The following is a 24616-nucleotide window of genomic DNA, read 5'->3' on the forward strand; positions in this document are numbered from 1 at the left end:
CTGACCAGCGGCCTATGCTTCCCTCCATGAACTTGTTGACACTCACTGGAAAATGCCATCCATGTAGAAATCAGCCACATCCATCTTTATAAAGAGCACCTTCCTGCCTTCCATTTTAATCCACTAGTACTGTGGCCAACTTAGCATTACAGACATGGTGATGAAGGTAATGGCAGTGGAAACTGTGGCACCTGTGTTCCTCAAGCAATTGGATAGGATGCTAGGAATTGGCCCCCAGGGTTATGACTGATTGTGGGTCTAGAAGCAAGCTGCATCGCTCAGCCAATCCATGAGTGCGGATGTGGGGTATCATCCTGGGTGTTTGGCTTTACAATGGAGATCAATAAAAGCCCCACTAAATTTTCTCTTTTATTAGTGTAACATTTGTAAACCTCTGCTGGGACCTAAATTTGAGGATGGCAGACCAGTTATCTAAAGGGGAAGCAACCCTATTAAAAGCAGTCCTGGCCTTTTGTTTAGTCATGGCAGGTGTCAGTCGGAAACCATTTACCTGATGGTAAAGAACAAGGGGAAGGGAGGAGAATGCAGAGTATGAGGTATGTGAGTTGCAGGGCAAGTATGTTGTGTGGGAGAGTATGAATGAGGTGGTAGCATCAGTGAGAATTGGGGGGGGGGGGGGGGGGAAGTGTTGAGTTATGGCTAGACAGCACCATGTATGTGAATCTGGATGGATAAGCAGTGACAGAAGTGCCACATTTCACTGACACCTTAGTCTCTGATTTTTGCAGCCAGAATACAAAGTTTGGTTCTAATGCTCAAGCTTTGTATTATTTGTTATTTATCAAAATGAGAATGAGGTGAGGACTAGGCAGGATTTGGCACAAACAGATCTGCTATACCAGTGATGAATGAAATGTGTCTTCTGTAACATTTGCTGTTTTATTTAATTATAACTTGTACTCCTTTTACATCAGTAATAAAAAGCACTTATGTTATTATAACAGCAGTTTTGAAACATCAGGGTCATGGGGTTAGAAATAGAGGGATAGGACCACCCTGCATCTCTATTATGATCTATAAGTAGAGTTAGGGAATGTTCACAGGGCTGCTCTCTCCTCGGCCGTGGACCTTGTTAGACTGGAAATCCAAGACAGACTAGGTGTTTGCCTAGAGCAGCAGCCCTACAGCAAAGTGAAAAAAGTCCTTTTACTCCCCCCCCCCCCCTTGATGTCAACAAAGCCTTTGACACAGTTCCCCCCAACTTACAAATAAACCCCTTAAAGCAGGGATGGGAAACCTCAGTCCTCAAGGGCTGCAACTCAACTGGGTTTTCAGGATTTCCCCAATGAATATGTATGAGATCTGTTTGCATACAGTGGAGGAGCAGCCTACAGTGGCCTGAGAACCAGGTTTGATTCCCACTTACAGCTCCTTGTGACTCTGGGCAAGTCAAGTAAACATCCATTGTCCCAGGCACAGAATAAGTACCTATATGTAACCATTTTGACTATAATAACCAAAAGATGGTATATCAAATCCCATCATCTTTCCCTTTAAAAAATATATAAATGGATAGAGTTGGTCCAAAGAATAAATACTAAACTGGTCAGTGGTCTTCATCATACAGCATATGGGGACAGATTTAAATATACTATGTATACTTTAGAACATGGGTTCTCAAACCAGGCTTCAAGACACCTAGCCACTCAGGTGCATGAGAGATATTTTAATGCCCTATCACCAGTGTATGCAAACTTCTCATGTATATTCATTGTGGATATCTTAAAAGCCTAGGTGTATCCCATGAACTGCATTGAGAACCCCTGCTTTAAAAGAAATGTGGGACAGGTAATGTTACAAAGTTAGTTCTATATGGGTATTATAAGTATTCAGGAGTTAGGCCTCCAGTTGAAAGGAAGCACTGGAATAGCTCTGATATGTATTCAAAAATGTCTCTTCCAGTTCAACCCAATATGCTAACCTCTTTATGGCTGAACTGGAAGAGACATTTTTGAATACATATCAGACTAAACCCCTAAAATACTACTGCTATATCAATGACATTTTTATAATTTGGACTGAGGGGGCAGAAACTCAATTTTACAATTCTTTCAATACATACCATCCTAAAATCAAATTCAAAATGGACTACTCCCCAGAAAAAGTCCATTTTTGGACACCACAGTTTCAGTCAGCAATGGCTATATTACTACTACTACTAATCATTTCTGTTGTGCTACTAGATGTACGCAGCACTGTACACTTAAGAGACAGTCCCTGCTCGACAGAGCTTACAATCTAATTAGGACAGACAAACAAGAGATAAGGGAATATTAAAGTGAGGATGATAAAATAAGGGTCATGGTCTTCCTTTGGTGTTTCTGGGACATAGACCGTGGAAGTTCCCCCAGCTGTGCCCTGAAACCTACAGACAAATGCAGTTACCTCCACAACTCCAGGTTTCACCCTTCACATACAAAGAAATCTATTATTCACAGCCACGGCACAAGATACCACCATAACGGCTCTGACCCAGGGGACAGAGAGAAACTCAAAATCCTGACTGAATCCTTAAAACACAAAGGCTACAACCTCACAATAATCTTCAAAAATGTTGTCCTCCCTTAAACACCCAGGAAAAATCTGCTACAGTACAAGGAAAAGAAAGCCTGAGACAATGACATACAACCCAGAGCTAGAAAAATCATAAAAGATCTACAGCCACTACTCCAGGAGGATGAACTACTGAAAGATATTCCCATCCCAACCAGTGCTGACCTTCCAACAGCCACCCAAGTTAGAACAAAAACTAGTGAGAAGCAAGCTCCCGAAAGAAACTCAAAAAGAGAGTGGCACACATCCTTGCAATACATCCAGCTGCAAACTATGCCAAAAAATTTCACAGGTTCCCAGTCATTCACAAAGGAAAAATATGCAACATGCGTGACATCTTCCAGTATGGTATATATAATTCAATGCAAAAAGTGTGACAAAGGGTGAAATTTGGAGAAACAAGCCACATGCTAAAAAGAGACAATTTACATAGACATCATATGAAAAATGCCAGTGCCAACCAGGATGTCACCTCTGTGGGGCAACACTTTACAAAACCAGAACACTGTATCAATCATTTTATGGTGAGAATGCTAAAAGGAAACTTCCAAGACTATCCAGGAACGTAAGACCTTTGGAGTCAGAATGATTAAATATTTCAGACAGGACAAACCAGTAGAATTTATGGTTTATAATGAGCTAGAAAACCCAGATCTTTGTCACCCTCTTATCATCCATAGCTCCCTATTCCTCAGCCACCTGGCTCTCTCCCTCACACCTAACCCACCCCACCCTGTGAGACTGCCACTGGAATGCTTTGACGTTTCATTACATCTACTGTTATTTATCAACATTTGCTTATTTCTGATCTGATGAAGAACAGTTACATTCAAAAACTAATCAAAAAATGTATTAAGTTCAATAAAAAAAAGGTATATTTTCTTTTCTTTTTATTTCCACTGATCACCTTTAAAAGTGTACTAACACTGCTAGCACATCTCTCGACACTGTAACCAAAACAAACTCAGTTGGCCTCTAGAAACTCTGTATGCTATTTACTAGATTTTCAGCTACAATTTCATGCAGATGGTAAATTTGTCACAGTTTAAAGATAACTTTCCCCCCAGGGCATTACTTCTACTAATTCTACACCACTCCGGCTTTTGTAGATCTCAATTATCATCTCCTCATTCTCTTTTCCATAAGTACATAAGTAATGCCACACTGGGAAAAGACCAAGGGTCCATCGAGCCCAGCATCCTGTCCACGACAGCGGCCAATCCAGGCCAAGGGCACCTTGCAAGCTTCCCAAACGACACCTGGCAAGCTTCCAAGCTTAAGAGCCCTAACCTCTTTAGCCTTTCCTTGTACGAGAGGAGTTTTGTCACCTTTATCATTTTAGTCGCTTCTTTGAACCTTTTCTAATTTCGCTATATCCTTTTTGAGATACTACGACCAGAACTGAATGAAATACTCAAGATGCAGTCACAACATGGAGTGATACAGAGGCATTATAGTATTTGTGGTCTTATTCACCATCCCTTTCATAATAACTCCTAGCATACTGTTTGCTTTTTTGGCCACTGCCGCACACAGCAGAAGATTCAGCGTATTGCCTACAATGACACCTACAGTGCTGACCCCCAAGGTAGGCCCTAGCATCAGGTAACTATGATTCGGATTACTCTTTCCAATGTGCATCGGATGAAGCACACTACACCTGAATATCCTGGTGCATGGGGAAAGAGCAGGAGGATCTCCAAACTTCCTTAAGAAGCAGATCTGCCATCTTAGGGGCTTTCGGAACAAACTCCTTGAAGCGCAGCATTGAAAACACCTGGGAAATAAGCTCCTGCAGCTCCTCACATCTGTCCACATTAAATTTCATCTGACATTTGGGTGCCGTCTTTCAATGTCCTAAGGTCTTCCTGCAATATTTAACAGTTCGCACGTGTTTTAACAACCTTGAATATTTTTGTGTCATCTGCAAAGTTAATTACCTCACTTGCTCTGATTTTCCATATTGTTTGTAAATATGTTAAACAGCACTGGTTCCAGTACATATCCCTGCGGCACTCCACTGTCCACCTTCGTCCATTGAGAGGAATGACCATCACCCCTACCCCTCTGTTTTCTGTCCAATAATCATTTCCTAATCCACACTAGAACCTTGTCTCCTATCCCATGACTAATTTTGTCAGGAGTCTCTCATGAGGAACTTTACCAAAAGCTTTCTGAAAATCTAGCTACACTACATCAACGGGCTCACCTTTATCCACACCTTCAAAGAAATTAAGCAAATTGGTGAAGCAAGATTTCCCTTGGCTGAATCCATGCTCTGTCCCATTAAATGTTTATCTATGTGTTTTGTAATTTTATTACTTATAATAGTTTCCACTATTTTTCCCGGTACCGACACAGGCCTATACTGGTCTGTAATTTCCCAGATCACCCTGGAACCCTTTTAAAAATCTGTGTCACATTGGCCACCAAAATGCCCTCCTTGCCCATTGCTGCCACCATCATCACCTTGGAAAACGTATGGGGAGTTGTGGCCAAACCAAAGGGGCGCGTGCAAAATTGATGCCTTCCCAAAACAGCGATGCGAAGGAAAATGCTGATGAGTCAGGTGAATAGGGATATGGAGGTATGACTCAGTCAGGTCCAACGACGACAGGAACTCTCCAGGCTGCACAGCCAGAATAATGGAGCGCAAGGTTTCACTGAGAAAGGAAAGAGTTGAGGAGTGTGATTTACCTATCTGCGATCCAGAATAAGCTGGTAGGAACTCTCTTTTTTGGGAACCATAAAATAGATGGAATTACGACCTGTGCCACATTCCAACTTGGGGACGGGAACCACTGCCCTTAAAGCCACCAGACAATGAACAGACTGCCAAACTGCCAGCACTTTCCAAGGAGCCTGGCAAGGACGCCATGAAGGCATCCACCAAAGGACGGGCGAATTCCAGTGCACAGCAGTCACAGACTACCTCGAGCACCCACTGATCTGAGGTAATCCGGGTCCACACCTCACCCCCATGGAAATCAAGAACTGGACCCAACACCTTCATTGCGCAGGTCTGCCGGAGTCAGCCACCAAAGGGCCAGAATTCCCATTGCATTCTCCTGTATTTCTTGAACGAAGCTTCTTCTGCTCTTATTTTTTCAGCCATGTGGAGATCCATACAAGCTTCCTGTTTCTCTTTTTTTTTTTTTTGGTACTTTCCTTGTGTAAAAATCAGCTGCCATATTTATAGCAGTTTTCAGCTTGTACCATTACACTTCCACTTCTGCAATGCCTACCCCTGCCATCAGCTCTTTCTTCAGGTACTCCCCCCATTTTACCAAAATCAGTACGTATGAAATCCAGTACTTTGAGTTTTGTGCATCTGCACTCCACTTTTGCTCCTATATCAAACCATGTTGTGAGATGATCACTATTACCTAGGTGGGCACCGACACAGACATTGGAAACACTTCCTCCATTTGTGAGCACTAGATCAATCCTTCCCTCATGGGTTCCGTCACCATTTGTCTGAGTAAGGTGCTTTGATAGGCATCCATGATCTCTCTACTTCTTTCTGATTCTGCTGACGGGACATTCCAATCCACATCAGGCAAGTTAAAATCTCCCAACAATAGTGCCTCCTCCCCCTTCATACCAAGTTTATGAATATTTTCTATCAGATCCTTGTCCAGCTTCTCCATTTGTGCCAGAGGTCTGTAGATAACACCTGTGTGGATACAGGTTCCATTCTCTTTCCAGGATGATCCATACAGCCGCTTCCTTTCCCTAGGCTCCCCACATTTCAGCAGCTCTCATATTGTTTTTCACATACAGCAACATTCCCCCACCTCTTCAGCCCTCCCTAAAAGATTATAGCATGGTATGGTTGCATCCCATTCATGGGAATCATTGAACCATGTCTCTGTAATAGCAACAATATCCAAGTCTTCCTCAAACATCAGCACTTGCAAATCTTGAAGCTTTTTACTTAGACTATGAGCATTTGTGCTCATTGCTTTCCATGTGCTATGTGAGTTTGGAGGGTTTTCTATATTTACATGACCTTTGCCTCTGCCATCATGTTTTTTTTCTGGGGACGACTTTGAGTTTCCTTGTCTCCTTTTGTCACTCCCGCCCTCTAGTTTAAATGTCTAGAAACACACTGTCTGAATTTGTCCCCAAGGATCTTTTCCTGTCACAGAAAGATGTAGCCTATCAAAGTACAGCCTGTTATTTTGCCACATACTACCCCATCCTCCTATGTAACTAAAACCTTCCTCTGTTTTATGTAGTTTTCCCTCTCCCTTCTCACATGTAGGAATTACTTCAGAGAAAGCTGCAGTTTGAACCAAAGACTTAGTCTCTCCCCAAGCTTCTGGAACTGTGCTCTGAGCTTACTATTGTTGGCCAGGCCATTTGTCCCCAGATGTGCCAAACCTCACTCAGTCCATGAGTTAACTGTATAGCTCAAAACTGAAAGGGGAAAAATATGGACCGAGTCAGTTTTGGAAGGGTGCTTTTCAATTATATAGATCATTTTATTTTTGGAGGTTGGGGGGGGGGGGGGGGCTGGAAGGAGTAGAACAAGCTGTATTTCAAGCCACTCAGGTTTTCAGTATTCACAATCTTTCATGCTATTATTGTGGATACCCTGAAAACAAACCTGGCTGGGAAGGTCTTGCTCTCTCTAGCTTACAACATGCATATAATTTTGAGACTTCAATTAAAAAAGAAAATACCAATATATATTAATTAGTGTTTTCCTTGCTGTGTACTTCATTGACTGAAATCCACTCTGAAAGTTACTGTAGTGAAGGGATAAAATATAAATGCTTACAATAAACCATACCCCAGCCCTGGGAACAACTCTTCAAATAAGCAAATATCTACCTGCATAGCAGGTGTGCAGGAACAATTTCATTAAAAAAAACATTTCTGTGGCTAACGCAGGTATTCCCTTATGCTTTTTGTGTAATTATAGCAGTCAAATTCTGCTTACTACTAAAAAAAAAATCAAGCTGTAGGCATCATCCTTGCTTTTTACTCCTTCCCCGGTGAAATGTCTACAGCAGTGAATCATGAACCAGCCACCCCATTAATACTCCAGAGGTCAACACTGCTCAGATACACATACAACATACACCACTTTTAACATTTTTAATCCAAAAACTTAGCTTTTTTTTACACTTGTTTAAAAATTGAAAAATACAAAAATGTCTGGGCAAAAAAAGAGGGAAGCAAGAATAAGACTGACAGAGGAAAGAGGAGAGATCATGGAGTAGGCAGGTTTATAACTTCAGCGTAAACTGTAAAGAGCTGCATTAATGGCCAATGTAATAAAACTCACCACTGTGTCAGCACACTTATACATTATAAATTGCAACCCCATTTAACACAATAGAGCTGGTGATACATAACTTACACTAAAATGTTTTATTACAGCCACCCATTTGTAATGCCCCGTTTGCAGTTAAATAATAATCCCCACAACTAGATAGCTGCTTCCTGTCAGACAGGTACCCGGAACCACAGGCCATAAAGCTGTTGACACGGGCAAGATTACCACTACATTCTATTTTCCTTTTAAGCACAGATGAGAGGCAGGAGATCCAGCAGGTTTCACAGGATCTTACCACTGCTAAACATGCCATCAACTAATAGTGAATAAACCTAAACCTTATTCTCATACAAGAGGCTTCTGAGCAATGCCCTGCAGCAATTCCAACTCAGCTCCCATCTGCTCCATTTAAAATCATTACACTATTTCTACTACTCAGCGTCAGTGTTCCATTTCATTGCTACTCTACAGTGACATTTGGAAGACAGAAAAACAGTTGAAATTAAACTAGTAGCAATTTTAAGCTGCTTGTTGATGAGCAGAGCAGCCACTCCTTCGTACACTGAGAGGCAAAATTACACGGCCTGTGGTTCCTGTCTTCAGGCTTCTGACCAGAACCGGGAATACTGCCCTCATTTGGGACCCATGCAGTCCACAATCCCGTTGCCTTTAATTCCATCAAAGAAGAAGAGGTTGTTGTGAGGTGGGTCTCTCTGTGATAAGGCCTGCAGAGGAAAAATTCAAGTGAGCCAAAAGAAGGGTAATATGGAGTATGGGGAGGATGTGGGGGACAAGGAAGACATTTCCAGGTCAACTTTTTTTTTAATTAAAACTGAACTAAATGATCAGACTGTCCCACTCTTTTTTCACTAGACAATTCTAAGATGGCGGGCAAGAGAGCAACATCTACCCTGCAAGCATTACAACAACCAAAAGTGTTAGTTTCCTTCCCTTGGATCTTACCACATCAGTCCAGATGAGCATGTTCAAAACTCTGCTGCCCGTCTCATTTTCCGCCAGGGTCGCTTTACTCATACTACCCCTCTCCTCAAGACCCTTCACTGGCTCCCTATCCGTTTTCGCATCCTGTTCAAACTTCTTCTACTAACCTATAAATGTATTCACTCTGCTGCTCCCCAGTATCTCTCCACACTCGTCCTTCCCTACACCCCTTCCCGTGCACTCCGCTCCATGGATAAATCCTTCTTATCTGTTCCCTTCTCCACTACTGCCAACTCCAGACTTCGCGCCTTCTGTCTCGGCACCCTACGCCTGGAATAAACTTCCTGAGCCCCTACGTCTTGCCCCATCCTTGGCCACCTTTAAATCTAGACTGAAAACCCACCTCTTTAACATTGCTTTTGACTCGTAACCACTTGTAACCACTCGCCTCCACCTACCCTCCTCTCTTCCTTCCCGTTCACATTAATTGATTTGATTACTTTATTTATTTTTTGTCTATTAGATTGTAAGCTCTTTGAGCAGGGACTGTCTTTCTTCTATGTTTGTACAGCGCTGCGTATGCCTTGTAGCACTATAGAAATGCTAAATAGTAGTAGTAGTAGCATGTTATGTTCCTCTGCCAGCAGAGGGGAACAGAACAAAATTCAAGCTGATTATTCTCCTGTAAAGCTGAAGCTGCTAGAAATTCCGTCAGTATACTCATATCAAAGTCCAAACCCAGACTATCACCAATTAGGTCTTTCAGAGACACGAATACTGAATACACCTTGAGAGAAGTACAAATAAAAACAAACAGCAAAGCGTTCTTCCTTTCACTGGAAGGACTGAGCACAGAATCATGACCTTCCTGGGTGGGTTCTAGGCTAATGTGGTAAATCAAGGAAAGGAAATAACAGTTAAAGTTTAAAATTCTCCTTCCTCACTGCCATTACCAGAGCAACCTAGCAGAAGCAGACTGAGTGGCAGGAAGTCAAGGTGACTCTAGAACACATATACCAAAGGCAGTCTTCCCTGGCATGAGCATCCAATCTATGGTGCTTGGGAATGCAGAGAATCACACCACTGCCCCCTGCGGAAATGAATACACCCCACCCCAGAGAAGGCCTCAACCCTAAATGAATGAGCACCACGCCCTCAATCTACGCTGAAGCAATACTTCTTTCCATCTAGAAATTCTGACTGTGGATGCTGCTTCCCCCTTTCTTTGCTAGTAAACAGCACAAAATCCATTACGTTTTTGAAAGGGATTAGTGACCTTAAGTATGCTATGCACATGAGAGTCAAGGGCTTCGTTGTTCCACCACATATTATTTCCTCCAAAAGGCTAAAAAGAAATGGTCTGGTTCAGATGAGAAACTACTGTAGGTCAGATGGTTACTTTCTCTCTCAGAAATTTGCCAAGTTGAGCAGACAGCTGTCAAGAACACGGTTTTGAGTAGCAAATCCTCAGCAGAGGTTGACTGGAGTACTTGAAAAGAGGAAGAGAAAAACTCCAATAACTAGCTTGAGATCCCATGGCAGGATTATTGGTAGAAAATGAGGGACAGCATATTTGACCCCTCTGAGTAACAGTATCATCTCTGTGAGATGCCAGAGCATTTCCTTGAACTTCTCCCCTGTAAAAAAATCAGTACAATTAGCTGTATTCAAGTATAGATTAATCCCCTGTCCAAAATCCCTGAAGAAAGGGCAGGATAGAGGGCATAGGAGTCTTCAGAGGACAGACTCCTGCAGACATCAAGCTTTCAAAGGTAATGTATGTTAGAATTTGCACAAATGAGACAGATGGTTTCTGGGCATTCAAATGGGATACCATCATCAATGCAGAGTATCCTCTCTTCTTCAGTCTAACCCTTTCAATAGCAGGACTGCAACAGAACAAAAACCAGTTACTCTAGGAGAACTAGAACCTAGTGAAGAAGGCCTCTGCTCTGAGAGACAGAGAGAGAATCTCCCACTTACCAAGGCTTTTCAAGTCAGCCTGGGGCAAATTAGAAGAACCAGGCACAACTTATCCACAGCTAACACTCTGCCCCCACTGGCACCATAGAGGAAAGATACAAAGAAGGATGTCAACTGGCCAAGGCTTGACTAACATATCTATACCCTTGGCTCCTAATTCCTTTCTTCTGCTGGAGGTCTACATCTTGGAATTTAGTAAGGTGGCAGTGAAATCCACCTGGGACTTGCCGTATTTACACATTATCCTGGCAAATGCTTCATCTAAAAACCTTCCATTCTTCCCAGTCTAGGGCACTTCCGCTCAAGAACTCTACCTGGACATAATCTATGCCCAATACAATCTTCCCAAGCCAAGAGAACAGCTGCCTCCTACATCAGATGAGGTATCCTAGTGCCTCTGTTTGTATAAGCTACAGCAGTACCCAATAGAATAGAGACCTTCTTTCCCTGAACTAAGGGCTGAAAATGACGAGAGACAGTTATATGGCCCTGTCTCCAGATAATTTGTCTCCAAGCTTGTTTTAGACAATGTGCTCCTCAAAAAAAAAACCAAAACAAAAAAGATAGTAATGATCCACACGTTACAACAAGTTTCAAGTTTAATATAGGGGCATTCTATTCTGCCTATCAAACAGGCATCTGAGTGGCTTACAATCTAGAAAGAGAGAATAGGAAGTAGGAAAAGAATATACCAGGCTCGCAACAATATGGAAAAGGAGGATCTATAATATCAGCAAGAAAAGTAGGGAAGGGAAAACACAATAGGTAGCGCAGTATGCGGTGCACTAACGACATCTCAGCGATCAGCCATAGGCATCTACAAAGAGGAAGGATAATGGATCTCGCAAAAGAGGGGGCAACGAATCGATTGTAATGCAAGGAACGCAGGGTCCTAGAGGAACAAAAAGGAGTCAGAAGGCAGGAGAGGACTCACCAGCAAAGCAGACTTTGTATACCTAGACTAGGAGTTTATAAGTGAGCCGATGAGAAAGTGGCAGCCAGTGGACATCTTTCAGAAGAGGAGCAATATGAACGTATTTCTTATGTCAAGTAAACAACTTGATGACTATGTTTAGAATAAGTTGTAGAAGTCTAAGCTCTTTCATTTTGATTCTCATGTACAGAGCACTACAGTAGTCAAGCTGGGAAATGACTAAAGAGTGAACTAAAATGTTCAATGCAGAAGAATAAAGAAAAGGGCGAATAGAACGAATCAGTCTAGGCTTGTAAAATGAGCGCTGTATCACTGAGGATATCAAGGAGAGGAGGGAGGCAAATGAAACAGTTATAAATAAGGACACCCAGGATTCTGATGTTACTGACTAGTGGAACAGGCACGGAGCCTAAGACAACAGGTGCAGCTAGTACTTTGTTAGCACAGGTAGTGAACAGAACTGCCCATGATTTATCGGGATTTGGGAATCTGGAGCCAAGATATAACTTTAGTAAGTTTTTGAGTAAGAGAACTCATCTGCAAGGGATGATCAATAGGGTCAACAATACTGAGAACCTGTATATCATCAGTATAAACAAACACAGTCTAAGGACTGAAGAAGTGTCAGTAATGGTGACAAGAAGATATCAAAAGAGCAGGAGAGAGAATTGACCCTTGAGGTACACCAGCAACCAGAGAGAACGGCATGGAGGCAGAATCAGGGAGATGAACAGTGTAGGAACGATCTGAGAGGTAAGAAGTGAAACAGCCAAGAGCGGTACGCCTCTCAGAAGACTGCATTTGGTACCCAGTCAAAATAGCCCTGACAAAAAAAGCTCCCAACAGCCACTGTCAAAACAGCCTGCCCACAATATAGCCCCTGACAAATTACCCCCCCCCCCCCGACAAAACAGCCTGATCAGACTGCCCAGAATATGGCCTCTGACAAAGTAACCCGAACAGTACCAGACAGGGGGAGAACTTACCTTGTGGAACACTGCATTTTTTTTCCTAATAATCTTACCTTGCTAAACTGGTTAAGGTTGGCAAGACTACGAAAATGATGACAATATTGTTTTGTTTGTTTCTTTAATTAGCATGTTGATGGAAGAATAGTTTCCTTAAACAGCAGAACAGATCATGAATACCAGTTGGTAAATATAGAATTTTGTTTATTTATGCGCTTTATACAATGCAATGCTGGTAGGAGCCTTTATCAGTGAAGATTTCACTTGTAGTTTATCATCTTTTTTTGGTGTGTTATTTTTTTTTAGGGGGCAATTTTGTCTAGGGCTATTTGTTAGGGGCTGTTTAGACAAGGGCTGTTTTGTTACAAGGCTGTTTTGTCAGGGCTACTATGTCGGGTGCCCAAAAACACAGAAACATAATTTTTTTAGGTATATTAGAAGCATGAAACCAGCAAAAGAATCAGTTGGACCACTAGATGACCGAAGGATAAAAGGGGCAATCAGGGAAGACAAGGCCATAGTGGAGAGATTTAATGAATTCTTGCTTCAGTCTTCACCGAGGAAGATGTGGGACAGATACTGGTGCCAGAAATGGTATTCAATGCTGATGAGTCAGAGAAACTGAAAACAATCTCTGTAAACATGGGAAGATGTAATGGAGCAATTTCACAAATTGAAGAGTAGCAAATTGCCTGGACCAGAGGTACACATACTAGAGTACTGATAGAATAGAAAAATGAACTTGCAGAGCTATTCTTAGCAAGATGCAATTCATCTTCAAAATCAAGCATGGTACTGGAAGACTAGAGGATGACCAGTGTAATACCAATTTTAAAAAGGGTTCCAGAGGTAACCCCAAGTGAGGCCTGACGGAGTCGGGAAAATGTTAGAAACTATTATAAAGAACAAAATTACAGAGCATATACATAAGCATGGATTAATGAGACAAAGCTAACAGAGTTAGTCAGGGGGAATCTTGCCTCACCAATTTACACATTTCTTTAAGTGAATAAGCATGTGGATAAGGTGAGCCGGTCAATATTGTGTATTTGGATTTTAAAAAGGCATTTGACAAAGTACCTCATGAAAGATTTTTGAGGAAATTAGAAATCATGGGATGGGGAGTATTGTGGATTAAAACTGGTTAAAAGAGAGAAAACAGAGTAGGATTAAATGGTCCATATTCTCATTGGAAAGGGTAGATAGTGGGGTTCCCCAGGGGTTTGTGCTGGGACCGCTGCTTTTTAACATTTATAAATGATCTACAGATGGGAATAACTAGTGAGATAATTAAATTTACTGATGACACAAAGTTATTCAAAGTTGTTAAATCACAAGAGGATTGAGAAAAATTGCAAGAGGACCTTAAAAGACTTGGAGACTGGGCATCCAAATGGCAAATGACTTAATGTAATGGGAAAAAGGAACCCAAACTATAGTTACGTGATGAAGGTTTCACATTAGGCGTCGCCGCCCAGGAAAAGGATGTAGGTGTCATCCCTCTGAAGATGGTGTAGTAGAAGGGAATGGTCAATCATGTTGAAAACAGCGGTCAATAGAAAGAGGTTAACAGATTTAGCTTGACTTAGGTGACAGATAATGCAGGTGGTGAGATGTGGCCAAAAGCCAATTTGATTGGAATGTACAGCATGAGTTTGGTCAATGAATTTGAGCAGTTGCTTACCGTGTGTTGATGGACCTGAAGCTCTATAGTTCCAGTGATCAACGATTAGCAAAATAATTCAGTGTATTTAAAAACTTTAGATTACACTGACTTTGGTCTGAACCAACGTGCTAAGGCAACTTTCCTTTGAGGAAAATTGAACAAACTGAAGACATCACTGACTGATGATTGTGAGATAAAGGAACTTGAACAGAATGATGTATTAGAGGAAGGCATAACAATCGAGCATAATCACTGAGAGAAAGTAAAGAATATTACAGGAGACTAAAACAGATATTGAAGAGTGCATTAACATAACGGAATAAGATACAAGCCAGGTAAACAGCTTGCAATTCCCTCACTCTCTTCCAGAGGAGGGTGGGCACAGGAAGAAGGAAAGAGACGTCGGTGAAGGCAGAAGCGATCGCCGATCAGCTGTTCCATCCCGTGCAGCGCCTTCACACCACAGGTGAGAGGTGCTGCGCCGGCCATTAAGGCGGAGGGGGAGTCCAGTGGAGGGGGGGAGCGGTGGCGAAGCAGTGGTGGAGGAGAAGAGAGAGACAGGAAGGGAGGGGGCCCGTCACTGCAAAGTTTGATTTTATTTTCATCAGGGAGAAGCGGGGAACAGCGGCGACCTCGGGGGGGGGGGGGGTGGGCAAGGCCGTCCATACAGGACGCTCCTGAGTGCCTTGCCCCCCTACCGATCCTTTTTTGATTTTGTTTAGATTTTATGCAGGGGAAAGTGTGTTTGTTTTTTTATCTACCTTTTGTTTTTAAACATGCCAGCTTGCGTTTTTATGGAGCTGGGGGAAGCGGGGAGATGACAGCTCTGGCCTTTACGACTGCTCTGACCATACATTAAATTTGTTGCGGTAAAATGACTCAGTGTAATTGTCGGTATTGTTAGTGCATCCCAAATTGTCCACATTACAATGGTAGTTACTCGTTTGTATTCCGTTTTCGTTAGCTGCTTGCTTCGTCGGAAAAAGGCCTTTAATGCATGCAACAGTTAGGAATTTCTCGTTAAAAGGGTTGTTAGAGGGTCGTTAAGGTTTAGTGCATCTGGGCCTTGGTCTCAGTAATCCATGTCCTTGGATGTGCTCTGTAATTTTGTTTTTAATAGCCTCTACCATTTTCCCCCGGCACCGACATCAGACTCACCAGTCTATAATTTCCCGGATCTCCCAGGAACCCTTTTTTTAAAAATCGGCGTTACATTGGCCACCCTCCAATCTTCCGGTACCACGCTGGATTTTAAGGATAATTGCATATCACTAACAGTAGCTCCGCAGCTCATTTTTCAGTTCTATCAGTACTCTAGGATGAATACCATCCGGTCCAGGAGATTTGATACTCTTCAGTTTGCTGAACTGCCCCATTATGTCCTCCAGGTTTACTGTGAAGTCGGTAAGTTTTCTCCGACTCATCCGCTTGAAATACCATTTCCGACACCGGTATCCCACCCTATGAATAAATCTTTAAATTCTACACATAAGGAGGCAGAACAGCAGTCAAGCCACCATGTGACTAAGAACGTGCATTGCCACATCTCCTCTGCATAGGACTCAGTGTCTGATTCAGACTCTCTCTCTTGCTGGCAAGTAAAAGGGGGCTTCCCTGCAATCTCAAACAGGTCTTCAGGATATCTGGGATGAGCTCCAGAGAATAGATATTTGAGCATATTGACAATGTTAGTGCAAATCTCGGGGAGCTGGGTGGCCGCGTGGAAGATTTGGAGACAAAGATGGAGGAACACGCAGATGATCTTGCCACCTCTCAGATGCGACCATCTCAACTGGATATCCATTATGAAGAACTCTGTATAAAACTTGATCTTGAAAACAGAGGCTGCAGAAAGAATCTATGCTCTGAGTGGTCCCAGAGGTTTGGCAAGAGCACATCATTCACTTGGGAGGCCTCAAGAGAATAGGCCCAGGGATATCACTGCTCATTCTGTGAAGTTTGCAGATAAAGAGCTCATCTTGACTAAGGCACACAATATAAGCAGCCCAGATTGCAGTGTACCAAGATTTATCCAGTTACATGCTGATGCAACAGCACAGTGAAACTGGCACGGGAGTTGCTGATTAAAATGAATTACCATTGGGCATTCCCATTTTCACTGTATTTAGCGATTGCAGATAAAATACATCATACCCATACTCTTGTTGATACTGGAACATATTGCATGTGGCCGGTTTGACATCTACACTGCAGCCCCCAAGTACTGTGGTACCTGCAACTAAAGTGAAACTACAACGTTGGCAGCAGGTCCCCGGAGGACATAAACGGTCAGTTCCATAGTAGCCAGCAGGATGTGGTGGCTTGAACTGAGTACCAGGACTCTGACAGTTTGACTTCTGTTGCTCTGTTGCTGTTGAGGTTTTTTTATTACTCTTTAAAGAAGAGATTGAGATTAGTGATCTGAGTGGAGAGGGATATTTATTCGTTTTCATCAGCAATGTATGCATGAGGAGGGGGGGTGTTTTCAGCATGGGGAGTCAGGACCTCCACTGCATTCTGTTGTTCCTTGGTCTTTATTGGCCTGGAACTGGAATATGTTGTGTGACTGGGGATGGGAGGAGAGATGGGGGATGGCGGTGGGGGTGGAATTTTGAATATCCTATTTGTATGAGGACTGGAGGGTGGCCAATGTGACGCCAATTTTTTTTAAAAGGGTTCCAGTGGTGATCCGAGTAATTACAGACCAGTAAGCCTGACTTCAGTGCCAGCAAAATAGTGGAAATTATATGAAGAATAAAATTATAGAACACATAGAAAAACATGGTTTAATGGGACAGAGTCAACATGGATCCTGCTATTGGAGGTCTTGCCTCAATCTGCTTCATTTCTTGAAGGCGTGAATAAACATGGACAAAGGTGAGCCAGTTGATGTAGCATATTTAGATTTTCAGAAAGCTTTTGACAAAGTTCCTCATGAAAGACTCCTAAGAAAATTAAAGAGTCATGGCATAGGGGCAATGTTCTGTTGTGGATTAGGAATTGGTTATTGAACAGAAAACAGAAGGTAGGATTAAATGGCCATTTTCTCAGTGGAGGAGGGTGAAAAGTATTGCCTCAGGCATCTGTACTGGGACCGGTGCTATTTAACATATTTATAAATGACATGGAAATCGGAACAAGTGAGGTGATTAAATCTGCAAATGACAACAAATCTGCAGACGACACAAAACTATTCAAAGCTGCCAAAACGCATGCAGATTGTGAAGAATTGGAGGAAAACCTTAGGAAACTGGAAGACTGGGCATCCAAATGGCAGATGAAATTTAATGTAGACAAATGCAAAGTGATGAACATTGGGAAGAATAATCTGAATCATAGTTATCTAATGCTAGGATCCACTTTAGGAGTCAGCAATCAAGAAAAAGACCTAGGTGTCATTGTAGACAATACGCTGAAATCTTCTGCCGAGTGTGGGCAGCGGCCAAAAAAGCAAACAGGATGCTAAGATATTAGGAGAGGGATGCAAAATAATTGATTATCGTATTCAATTCTGGTCACCTTATCTCAAAAAAGATATAGTGGAATTAGAAAAGGTTCAAAGAAGAGCAACCAAAATGATAGAGGGGAAGGAACTGCTCCCGTATGAGGAAAGGCTAAAGAGGTTAGGGCTCTTCAGCTTGGAAAAGAGACGGCTCAGGGGAGATGTAACTGAGGTCTACAAAATCCGAGTGGTGTGGAACAGGTGGAGGTGAATTGGTTTCTCTGTCATTCAAAAAATTCAAAGACCAGGGCATGCTCAATTAAATTACATGGAATACATTTTAAAACAAATTGAAGGAAATCTTTTTTCACTCAAAGAATAGTTAAGCTCTGGAACTCGTTGCCGGAGGATGTGGTAATGGCGGTTAGCATTTCTGGGTTTTAAAAAAAGGTATGGACAAATTCCCGGAGGAAAGTCCATAGTCTGCTGTTGAGACAGACATGGGATGCCACTGCTTGCCCTGGGACTGGTAGCATGGAATGTTGTTACTAATTGGGGTTTCTGCCAGGGACTTGCAACCTGGATTGGCCACTGTTGGAAGCAGTATACTGGGCTAGATGGACCACTGATCTGAACCAGTATGGCTATTAGAACATAAGATCTCTCATGGTTTGGTGGTTTAGCTACATTGAAAATTAATGTTCTGCCACACCTGATATACTTATTTCAGGTGCTACCCCTTAAGCTATCAAGAATATTTTTTATCCGATCTTCAGAAATCGATTAGATTTATTGGTACAAAAGGCCCCGCCTTCCTCGATCATTTCTTTACAAAGATAAGACGCTGAGGAGCCTTGTAGTCCCTAGCTTACTTTGGCACTACCGGGCTACTCAGGCCCTTGCTGCGGTTAAGTGGTTCCAGGATCATCCTCAAATTATGGTTCAGTTGAAAAAAAAACCATGAAGCCATCTTCTGTGGCTCCCTTGTAAACAAAGGAATTTAGGCTTGGGTGCTTGCCCCATAGTTGACACTACTTTTTCTTATTGGGATTCTCTCTTTTCCAAATTTGTGTCCCCTTATTGCACCATTCCCCGATTACGGGCAATCCTTTGTTTCTTCCAAAGGTGGGAGTGGCCTGCCTATCCCTAGGGACAACTTTTTGAAGAGGATACTTTGATCCCTTTCCCTAGCCTTCTGAAAGATTATCAGCTTTCCACACACCATAGTTACACTTCTTGTCCACACCCTCTATTAGAAGGTTTGCAGGAGCCAGTCCTTTTTGGAGGACTCCCAAAAGGCAAGACTCTAGAGATACTGAAGGTCTTATTACATATCTTTAGAAATATCAGTGTAAAAATGCCAGACTTTATAACTTGCATAGAGTAAACTGGGAGAGGAAGCGCTATTCAAGAAGACAACTGGAAAAAGTTTTAACAAAAGTTTCTTTGGCTGTTTCAGTAAAGGAAAATGCTATAAAATGTTTTTATTTTATAGGTGGTACCTTACTCCTGCCCGACTTTGCCATATGTTTCCAGGGGCTTCTCCATATTGTTTGAGGGGCTGTGATGCTATTGGTACTATTTGATGGACTTGTGTAAAAGCACAGGCGTATTGGAGATCTGTCCAAGGCACACCTGCACCCAATACAGCAAGGATAGCTTTGGCTGAAAATGGGAAGCAAAGTTCTGTTCCTTCATTGGTAAAATAGATTACTAAGCTGGGGTACTTTTGTGATATGAAACGTTTGCTAGCCCTTAAGCACCATACTCTTCCCAAGTGGGAAAAGACTTGGTAACCATTCCTATTGAATTGCCCATCTTAACTGCTTATATTGAGGGGGAAGGGGAGATTTTTCTCTTGATGTCTCTCTCATCACTGGCTGTTAGTGCTCGTAGGGGAATGGAGGATTATATAGGAGAGGAAGGGGGTGTTATTTGTTACTGTAAATAATTAGAAGTTACTGTATGCTTTTTCTCATTATTCAACCAAATTTATTTGTATTCCCAACCTCATCTCATTTGACTTTTTGGTTCTCTCAGCACTTGTGTGTCTTTATTACATTGGACTACTTCACTATGGCCTTGTTGTTGATTTATTTGGTGCTTAATAAAATGTCTATAAAACAAGTAAAAAGAAATAGATTATACCTATAGAGCTATCGTCATAGCCCTTCAGGCTTACTTAAAAGCATCATCAGAACCAAATATGCAAAAGGTGTTGAAATAGGAATGTAAACACCCAGAATTTGTCTTCATCATTAAACTTGAACAAACATTGCGGCGAGTAGAAGGAATGAGTAAGAGTCGACCAGTATAAAGAAGCAACAGAATTTGCAGGAGAAAAAAACCTTCAAAAAATTAGATCAGCAAATGAGGAAAAATAAGTGGCAAATGCAGTACAATGGGAAATAATGTATTGCTCCAGGAATCATTTGTTGATCAAAACCAGACATATGAAACAGACCCATCTGCAAGATGGGGTAAAATAATCAACCTTCTTCTCAAAGAACTGAGCCATGTTTTTTAGCATGGGATCCTTCCAGTCTGTAGTGATGTTTCCTGATACAACCATGGCCTTTGCAATTTCTTCAGAAATTCTCAATGATCACAACACCCATAAACAAGGTAAGTAAGTGTCCTAGACAAAGAGCTTGTTTGAATAGTCAAAATTGCTAAAAAGCAGAAAAATAACATTAGGCAAAGATACTGCCCCACACTATTCTGGCAAAAGATGATCTCTGGAAATCTCACTTAGCAAGGCAAAACATTTGTGCAGAAATATGCAAACGCTTTGCTCCCACATAACCAATGCCCTGCCCTCAGATCTCCCCTATCCTAGATGCCTCCCATTGGGCTGAAAGAGACAGAAGCAATCCCATCACTCCTGCCCTGCTGACATTTAGCACTCCTTTGTGTAAGCATGGCATAGGAGGAGCCAAGGGCCAGGCAGTGTCATGGGTGATGAGAGCAACTGGGGTCTGCTGCTGCCTATTTCAGCCCCAAGGAGGCATTCAAGTTATGTGGGTGCTGTTGGCAACATGAAGGTTTTGAGGGGGTTTTCATCTTTCCCTCCGCATCATAGGGAGGGTGAAGGTGTCTAGAGTATGCCTTGTAAGCAGCAGTGACTTTATGGTACATTAAAAAAGAACAGATGAAGGATGGAGGAGGACTTTTACCTTTACAATTTCCTGTGCTAGCACACCCCCAACCACAGCACAAACAGGAGCCATTTCTGAAAAGCAGAAGCTATTAAAAAACAAAAAAAATAATAGATAAAGGAGAGAGAGAGAGAGAGAAAGAAAAAGAGAAAACATTTATTGTTAAGGAACATTATTCTGGAGAAAGTTCAGCTTCATTTTTCATAGTGTTATTTCAAACAATGACTTGTGGGCATGGGAAAGAACTCTGCTTTGGACCATTTAGTGGAAGATACTACACTCAGTCTAGACCTGGCCAAAAATCATTAAAGCAGCCCCAGTTCGTCTTCAAAACGCTAGTGTCCGCCTTGCACTGTTTTAATGTGTCTAGCTTATTCTGAAGTCATCTATTAAACAAATTATGGCCACACCCAATTCAAAAATCTTTTCCTTCTGTCCCACAGTTCATGTGTGTCCGTATTCGTTATCCAAAACCTGAACATAAAAACCACCATACTAGGTCAGAGCAAAGTTCCATCAAGCCCAGTATCCCATTTCACAAATTCCTGGTATACCCCCCGGGATAAGAAGTGGTCTTCTCCAAGTTTACTTTTCTGCTTATGGACTTTTCTTCCAGAAACCTTTTGTAATCTCTCCACCGAGAGATGAACTCAGACTTACTTTATTACCTTTTTTATGTAGTCATGTGCGCCGAGTTACCTCAGTCTGGAGTCCAACTCTTAGAAGAAAGGTGATACAAAAAGAAAATACTCCACCCTTTAAGATGGAATCGGGTGAAAATATGTATGTTTGTTGATTGGGTGATGAAATGCTTACAGAATCAAGAGATATTACAAATGTTTCATCACACAAAGGTAACGTTAAAATACTAATGTGACATTTATTGCACTTATAATTTAAAAGTATTTCTAATTAAAAAGTGTTAAAATTATTAAATATACAATAAATAGGTTAAAACACTTTGGATCCAGTTTTAGTGTCTACAATTCTAATTATTTCCTTCTCTTTACACGTAATCAGTCAGCAACAACATTCAGGTAAGTATTGTATATGGAAAATATACAATACTAAAGAACTTTTAAATTTAAAGATCCAATAAATTACTTCTAAATAACTTTTTTTTCTCTTTCTTTCTCCTACAGAGTGTATAAAAGTTAAGTGTATTTATTAAACTCTCCTCAAAATATGTTCAAGAACCATTTCATTCCTCTAACCTTCTTTGTTAAGATTCAAGTTCTGTATGGATTTCAGGAAAAGTTTTTATTTTGGTGTTTAAATGTCCTAATGTCATTTAATTTACTTTTCTTGTTTACTTATTTGTTCTTCAGGCTCTCTTGCTATTCATTTTTCATCTGTCTTGGATGACTTGAAGTTGATCTTCACCCTAATATCCTAGCTGCAAATTAAAATAAAAGGAAAGAGACTTCCTCCCTTCAGTGTGTGTGCCTCCTGTTATGTGCCTGCCTGTCACAGGATACCTGTACTGAGCTTTCCTAATAAAACAAAATTCCCTTAAAACGGGAAAAAAATTTGTCTGAATGTCCTCACTAAAACTTTTATTTTACTTTCCCTCACTCCAACTACAGATCATTCTTTAGTTTCTTCCGTCTTCTTCTTCAGAATATCACACATTCACTCACTCTTTTTAAAACAATCACTATAAAGTAACAACAATTTCTTTAAATTCAAGACAAGACCCTTGGTTTGTCTTCACACCCAAATTAAACTAAAAAGGTCTTTATGCTTTAAATTTAATTTACAGAGAATTCATTAATATGGAGATATACCTTTCTGAATTTTTATTACCAGAAGAAAATTGTAAAGTCAAGAACAGGTTTTTTTTTTAATCACTTTCTGATCTGAAAATTCTTTAGTAATTAAGACAAAATTTATATATTATTGCCAGTGACAATTTCCTTTTGTCACAGATTAAAATTTACCTTTGAAATAACTTTTAGTTTGAACTGAAGCCAACAGAACTCCCCTCAGAGTTCAATTTTTCATTTAAATTCTCTGGAAAATATACATTTTTTTTCTCTCACACACTTCTGACAGCTTATATCTTTATTTTCAGGCAAAACTACTTCAAATTTTTATTCACTAATTCTTTTTCAAACCATAGAGAGTCAGACACTCTCTTCAGTGCTTCTGTCTTCTTCAAAACTGTCGCTCTCCCAAAAGCTGTTTCTGCACAGGTTCCCTTAGTGACTTGTGCAGTCAATCAGAGCACTGCTTACAATCACACAGCACTTCCTAACATTCCAACCTGTATTTTATATTAAAAATAAACCTTTAAACTCTCATTTTTGAATTCTAATAGCACAATTCAGGTCAGAGCCATGGCCTAACACTGACCATGTAAAAATCTGCATTAAACCCCCAAATACTCAAATTAGAACTTTATTAAAAACGGACCAATTTGCATAGAAACAGAGTCAAAATGAAGCCAAAGCAAACATCTACATGCTTCCCACACCTGAATTCTTATATTAAAACTTTGCACACACTTCAATTTAGATTGCAGATATCAGTGCAGGTCTCTGTTAACCTCACTGTGCTTGCACAAATTTTCGCACCGTTTCAGGGTCACTGGAGTCGCCAGAGAGTCCACAAGAGTCCCCTCTCCTTCTCCTTGCAACCACTGGGCTTACTTTAATTAAAAGTGTGTCACTTGCATGTGCGTTCGCGCATTCATGATTGCGTATAATTTTTAAAATGCAGCCACAAATCAAGACCCTTCCCGGGTCACAACATGCTCCCCATCTTTATATAATTAAATAAAATTGGTGGTGCAGTGGTCCCAAGGCACTCTGATACCTCCGGAACCATCAGCACAATTTTTCAACCATGCTCAAGTCCGGGAAATCTCCCAATGGCCCAAACCAGACCACACCCCAGGATGGCCTGAAACCTCATGTGTCATCTAGACAGGATCTTAGATAGTGCTGGGGAGGAGCCAGCTGTTTTGGCACATGTGGGTACCAGTGACATAGGAAAATGTGGGAGGCAGGATCTGGAAGCCAAACTTAGGCTCTTAGGTATAAAGCTGGTCCAGATCCTATAGGGTCACATTTTAAGAGATGCTCCCCGTTCCACGCACAGGACCCAAAAGGCAGGCAGTGCTCCGAAGTCTCAATGCGTGATTGAGAAGCTGGTGCAGGGATGAGAGATTCAGATTTGTTAGGAACTGGGCGACATTCTGGGAAAGGGGGAGACAGTTCCAAAGGGATGGGCTCCACCTTAACTGGGATGGAACCAGGCTGCTGGTGCTAACTTTTAAAAAGGAGATAGAGCAGCTTTTAAACTAGAATGGGGGGGGAAGCCAACAGTCGCCCAGGAGCGTATGGTTCGGTGTGGAATATCCTTGAAGGATACTATTGAAAGAGGACATCTAGGGAATCCTAGTACAGAGGTTTCAACAATGATTAAAGTAACCCAGGTGTGCTTGGAGAGGAGGAGTAGCCTAGTAGTTATTGCAGTGGACTCTGATCCTGGGGAATTGAGTTCAATTCCCACTGCAGCTCCTTGTGACTCTGGGCAAGTCACTTAACCCTCCATTGCCCATGAATTATGTAAACCGCTTTGAATGTAGTTGCAAAAACCTCAGAAAGGCAGTTTATCAAGTTCCATTTCCCTTAATGAGAGAGCAGGATAAAGGATGC

The 24616-nt window shown here is 41.6% G+C and overlaps 1 protein-coding gene across 1 annotated transcript in view; it reads right to left on the minus strand.

Annotated features, from left to right (window-relative positions):
- Window positions 1-10313: 10313 nt before the first annotated feature.
- The window catches only part of LOC115460483 (SUMO-activating enzyme subunit 1-like), a 50974-nt gene continuing 36671 nt past the window's right edge, over window positions 10314-24616 (minus strand). The window contains exons 4-5 of the mRNA XM_030190250.1: window positions 20973-21042; window positions 10314-10440 (exon numbers count right to left, since the gene is read on the minus strand). Of these exons, the coding sequence (XP_030046110.1) occupies window positions 10399-10440; window positions 20973-21042 (112 nt within the window). The 3' untranslated portion in view covers window positions 10314-10398. The remainder of the gene's footprint in view (window positions 10441-20972; window positions 21043-24616) is intronic.

This window comes from Microcaecilia unicolor, chromosome 1, assembly GCF_901765095.1.
Source record: "Microcaecilia unicolor chromosome 1, aMicUni1.1, whole genome shotgun sequence".
In the NCBI taxonomy this organism is placed as follows: domain Eukaryota; kingdom Metazoa; phylum Chordata; class Amphibia; order Gymnophiona; family Siphonopidae; genus Microcaecilia; species Microcaecilia unicolor.